The sequence below is a fragment of the Arachis ipaensis genome, chromosome B05 (assembly GCF_000816755.2).
Source record: "Arachis ipaensis cultivar K30076 chromosome B05, Araip1.1, whole genome shotgun sequence".
Classification (NCBI taxonomy): domain Eukaryota; kingdom Viridiplantae; phylum Streptophyta; class Magnoliopsida; order Fabales; family Fabaceae; genus Arachis; species Arachis ipaensis.
The window spans coordinates 138,020,649-138,026,801 of NC_029789.2; the positions used below are offsets into that span (position 1 = coordinate 138,020,649).

A 6,153-nucleotide genomic window follows, 5' to 3' on the forward strand; every position below is an offset into this window, starting at 1 on the left:
AGGAGCACTATATAATGGGAAGTGTGAAAGGCACTATATCCCAAAAGTGTGGCGGCCACTATATTCCAAGAGTGTGTGAGCACTATATTCCAGAAAAGATATCGAAAACTATATCCCAAGAGTGTGGCGAACACTATATCCCAAGGGTATGGCAGACACTTTATCCTAAGAGTGTAGAAGTGTAACTGAGAGACAATGTCTAAGTTAGCTACCAAATGTGTCAAATTATGGCAGTTTAACTGACACGTGAGCTCATGGCCAGTAGGATAAGCATGTATCATACTGCATTTGTTTGCAATTGTTTGAGTGTACATAATTAATTTGGTTTGCCTAATTGATAATCTGTATAACTGCTAATTGTACTACTTGTCATAATTGCTCTCTATATGTGATTGTTTGTTTGTCTGTTTGATTGGTTGTAATTGTGACTCGTTAGTTTGGAGTGTGGTGGCTTGGAAGTGATTATATGTTGGGCCGGAGGCCGTAATTCAATTATATGTTGGGTTAGAGGCCGTGATTTGATTACATGTTAGGTCAGAGGCCGAGATTTGATTATTTTGAGTTGGAGGCTATGACTGGTTGGGCCGGAGGCCGTAATTTGGTAAGTTGGTAAATGTTGATACGCAAATTGACTTGTGGTGGTTTGTATGTTGATTTATTTTACTTGGGTCAGAGGCCATGATTGATTATGCGATGAGTCGGATGCTGTGATTGATTTATGTTTAAGGTTTAGTAAAGTATGAAAGATCAACTGGTTCAGCATAGACTTAATGAACCTATACTTGGAACAAGTTGGTCATTCATACAGCTTAAGTATCTATTAAGATTTTATAATGGAAACATATGAATTTGGGTTTTGAATAAGTAACCGTTAGTTTTTAAAAAAATTCATAAGACGAGCGATAATCACTACAATTGAAATCCATTCTTTTTCTTATACATATCCACTTATGACAATTTGAAACTCTTCTCACGAGACCGTGTGGTTAGGTTCTCACGCCTACAGATTTTGTTTTTCAGGAAGCGAACGAGGAAGCTTATGACATGATTTCTGCGCTTTATGGTTGTATTATCATAGATGTCTTTTCCCTCACCTTATTATTGAGATTTATATTTTTGTAAAGAGGGATAGGAGTCATGATTGTAATGATGACTAGAGCACTAATGACTAGAGTCTAGTTATGTGCCTGTGATATTTATGTTTCAAGGAGAAACTTGGGTGATTAGATCCGAGGGGTGTTTTATCACCCGGTAACTTGGGTCAACTGACTCGAGATTATCGATTGAAAGCCCACATTAAAGAGTTGTCTTGAAACAAATCATTTAGAGTCCAAAGAGGCTCTGGGCGTCGATGTCTGGATAGACAAAATTCCTAGTTATGTGCTTGTGGTGTGAATGTGTTAAGGAGCGGCTTGGTAATTAGATTCGATGGATGCTTTATTACCTGGTGACTTGAACTAACTGGCCCGAGATTATCGACTGAAAATTCACTAAAAGCTGCCTTAAAGACAAAACACTTAGAGTCAAGAAACTTCAAAAAAAATATCTCTCGATTAAATTGTTAAGCAAAAAGTTTCAAGGATTAGATAAGTCAAAAGATTCTCATAATACAATCCGAAATTTAGTTTTTGAAAAAATTCTTGATTCTTGAATATTCAAGACTTATTAGGATAAGATAAATCCGTTTATAATCAAAGAGATAATTGAAAACCCCATGTTTGATTTGAACTTAAATTTTCAAAGGCCTTCAATTCTTTTCATTAAGATAAACTCCGTTTACCTTTTTTTTTTGCTTGAGAACAAGCAAAGTTTTAAGTTTGATGTTGTGATAACACGTCATCTTAACCGGTTTTTGAGCTTCTTTTTCATTTGTTTTTTAGTTTATGAATCAAATCCTTATGTTTTAGTGATATTTTGATAACTAATTATATATTTAGAGTTGTATTAGAATAATTTTATTTTTAGGATAAAATCAAGCAAATCAGGATGAAAATTAACATAAAAATAATCTTGGAGGTGTAGGCCTAAAAAAGACAAGCCCAATGCTTAAAATGCCAAGTTGGGCGCTCAAATCTGAAATCCGGCTCCAAGGAGTGGTGCCTAGCATCAAGATTTAAAGCCCAGCGCCTTCGCGCATTGGGAGAAAGAATAAAAGAACTCAAGCCCGGCTCCATAAGGTTGCGCCCAAATCCACTACAATTTCTATGTATCAGGCGCCCAACACCAAGACTTGGTGCTCGGCTCCAACCTCCAAGTGTATTTTTCATTCCCAGGAGCTTCACGTCCAACTTCACCACTTTTCTATATACTTGGAGTCCGGCTCCAAGGCCTCAAAACCGGCTCTAAGGTAGCATTTGTTTTGAGGTACTGAGACAAAGACTGAGAGACTGAGACTCAGTATCGTGTTTGTTAGTTTAGAGACTGGTACTAAAATTTCTGTCTCTGTCTCTAAAATTTCAGTATTTCAGTACCTCCAAAAAGTAGGGACACAGGGGACTAAAATTTTTAGAGATGAAGACTGAAACTTTAATAACATTTTATACTTAAAATACTTTCATTTCAATTAATTAATTCCAATTTTACCCTTTGTGCAAATTAAATTAGAGTTTTATTCTTGTTTCAATTCCTGTCTCCCATTTTGCACCAAACAGAATACTGAGATTTATTTCAATCCCTGTCTTTTAGTCTCTGTCTCTCAGTCTCAGTCTTTCCGTCTCTGTCTCTCCACCAAACGCTACCTAAGTGCCTTTGTCACTCCCAGGATTTCAAAATGTTCTTCAAGCCCAATTCCATTTCACCAAGTCCGGCTCCAATGCATAACCAATTTCCAATAAGCTTCAATTCAATTCAAGATTTAAAAGATTAGTTAGCAACAACCTCTTCTAAGAAGATAAGATTTAGTTGTTAGGATTAGATTATATTTGAATTTAAATAAGTTATCTGTCTCTTTAAGAGATAACATTAGATTAGTTTTTAAATTTCAATTAGTTAGGAAGTTAGATATAAATAAGTGAATAAGGTTCACAAAGAGGGACAACACAGATCATACACCATCCGCCACTCTCTCTCTCTCTCTAGTTTAGTTGTGTTCTTTTCTACTATGAGCAACTAAATTAAACCTCTCTTGTTAAATGTTAGGGACTCTGTTTTATTTTTATGGATGAATAAAGCAAGTGTTTTCTTTATTTTGATCTATGCTTCTCTCCTCTTTTAAAATTGAGTTTCGTTCTTCATCAATAATGATTAGAAGTATTAAGAGATATTCTAATTCTGTCTTGGATTCTGGTATTACTTCGAGAGATTTAATATCCGAATTAGCTTGAAACTCATCTCATAATTTTCACTAAGTTTAGAACTAGCTCTTAAATATGTGACATTTAATTCATCTAGAAGTACTCTTTGAATATTGTGTGGCTTAAAATCAAAACCGTTATTAACCTCTTCTCTTGATTAATTGATCAAAAAATTGACGATTAATTAAGTTAAGAAAAATTAAATTGTCAAGACATTGAAATTTAATTATAAATAATTTATTATAAAAAGATTTTTGCATTAATCAAAGTTTTGAAAACACAAGTATTATTCTTTCTAAAAGATTTAACATCCCAAAGCATTTAACATTCTCTATCTTAATTTCTTTTTAATTCTTTAAGCCTTCCATCACCTAATAATTTAAATAAAATTAATTTGCACTTCTCTGTCTCTTTCAAGTTATGAATTAATTCCTCTTATCAATGTGTAACTGATCTAATTAGAGATATAATTTGATATTACTTGCTTCAATCTGTTAATTTTCGTAAAAATGATATTCACTTACTATAATACTATTTGATACGATTTGATACACTTACCAATAATATGAAACTATTAATTTTAACTCATCAGTTACATTATTTCTTGTCTCTAATATTTAAATAGATGAGTAAAAACTAAAAAGGTTAAGAATGATGCTAATCATTTTGTTTACAACTGTTTCTATTCTAGTTTTGTTTTGTTTTTTTATATATATAATTAACTCAGTTAGACTACGGAAAAAAGATAAGTAATATCATGAATCTCATATTCAAAATTTAAATAAATAAATAATAAATTCAATCATGGGGAACATGAACCCTACATGGCTACATGATGAGGGACTTATGCCTTCATAATAAATAAATCATACCATGCATCAATAATCATACACTGTCACGAGTGTGCTTTAGCCATTCTACAAATTTTGCTTCATTCAACAAGAAATGTATGACCCTTAATTCCCCCACATGGATCTTATTGTTGCTATTATTGATGCCTCAAAAAGGCAAAAATGAACAGGAGAGAGAAAACAAATTAAAAAATAAAGGTTTAATTAGCTTTTTTATTTCTATAATTTCACATTTTCACTAAATTTTTAATTAGATTTTTATATTTTTTTATTAAGTCCTTATACCATATCAAATTTTATAATTAAGTCTCTGTCGAAATAAAAACGTTGTAATTAATAAAATATTTTGTTAAACAAAACGAAAATACTTGACATTGAATATTCCATATAGTTTAACAAAATATTCCGTTAATTCCAACGTTTTTGTCATGGTAAGAATTTTATTACAAAATCTAATATGGTATAAGGATCTAATTAAAAAAAATATAAAAACTTAATTAAAAATCCAATAAAATTATAAAGATCGAAGAATGATTGAACTAAAAATAAAAAATAAAAAACTTTCTAGAGTCGGAAACTTGGAGCAATAAAAAAAACTGTTCTCTTAGCTTAATGAATTTGGTAATATATAATACATCACATACATGCCTAAGTAATAACAAAGTGAGAGAATGAAAAATTCCCTCCACTGCCAAAATAAGGTCCCTTAGTTTGAAGTGAAATAAACACTACATCAGATCATATGATAATAACTTACATTAACATTGGTTACAATACAAAAAAAGCATATTGAAATATGTAATAATCAGATGTCAGGATTGAGCACACTTTGGACGGTTGGACCTACCTAGCTTCAAGCTTTCTTAATCCCCCACCAATAATTAACATCTTAATGCAATTGATGTTTCTGTTAATAAGCAGCACAGCCTCCACACACAATACCTCTGTCAATAATTAAGTTCACATTGTCAAAACCCAATTCCAAATTATTCATGGAAAATAATTGTTACAACTTTTAAAATTTTACCTTTTTTTTTAACAAATAATTAAGACAGAGTAGCAGAAAGAATTAAAGAACAAAGGGGTTGTATGACAAGGAAAATTTTCTGAAATAGCTTATTTAAGTCAGAAACAGTTAATAATAATAATAAGTCCTTATAAATATAAGTCCCCTTAAAATATCACATTGTGATAATTATACTATGAATATGAAAATTCATAAACCAATGAAAATGTGAGACTCTATATATAACTATTTGTAGGGGGCAATAAGGCACTTACACAAATGAGCAAGCAGACCTTCTATGCCTTTTCTTCATGGTCATCATCTCCTTCCTCCTTGGAGGTTGAAGAACAACCTTAATTGCAGTATCAAAAACTGCTTTCACATTCTAAATCATGCAATTCAAACCAATCATTATCAAATTTTCTGTCGCACAAGATACAATTAATATAAATAGAAATAGAAATAGAAATAGAAATTATCCAGCACCTGTTGAGTCTTGGAACTGCACTCAATGTAAGCTGCTGCACCTATTTGTTTCCTCAATTCTTCCCCCTATTACCAATGTACAATGATTCATTCATTTAGAACCTTTCTTTGCTAATATAATACTATAATATTACACAATAATTAAGAAAATGTGTAATTACTCTATTGGTCCTTTTAGTTTTATTCAATTCATAATTAGGTCTCTATATTTTTTTTTAAATCGGGTTTCTACACTACTTTTAATTTTGTAATTAGGTCATTGTCAATATAAAAAATATTAGAATTTATTGAATATTTCTCCGCAAATTAAAAGGACCCACAATTAAGAACCTATTAGATCTTCAACCACATTTTTTTAGAAGAATATTCTATTAATTTTAACGTTTTTGATACGAAAAAAACCTAAAAACAAAGTAAAAGCAATGTAGGGACAATCCAGCTGAAAGGAAAAAATATAAGAACCTACTTGCAAATTTGAAGAAATTATAAAGACCAATAGAATAATTAAATCTTAAGA

General features: G+C 31.3%; 1 protein-coding gene across 1 annotated transcript in view; it reads right to left on the reverse strand.

Annotated features, from left to right (window-relative positions):
* Positions 4,723–6,153, reverse strand: part of LOC107644398 (rac-like GTP-binding protein ARAC7) — a 4,310-nt gene continuing 2,879 nt past the window's right edge. The window contains exons 6-8 of the mRNA XM_016348241.2: positions 5,637–5,702; positions 5,426–5,535; positions 4,723–5,088 (exon numbers count right to left, since the gene is read on the reverse strand). Coding sequence (XP_016203727.1) covers positions 5,055–5,088; positions 5,426–5,535; positions 5,637–5,702 — 210 coding nt within the window. The 3' untranslated portion in view covers positions 4,723–5,054. The remainder of the gene's footprint in view (positions 5,089–5,425; positions 5,536–5,636; positions 5,703–6,153) is intronic.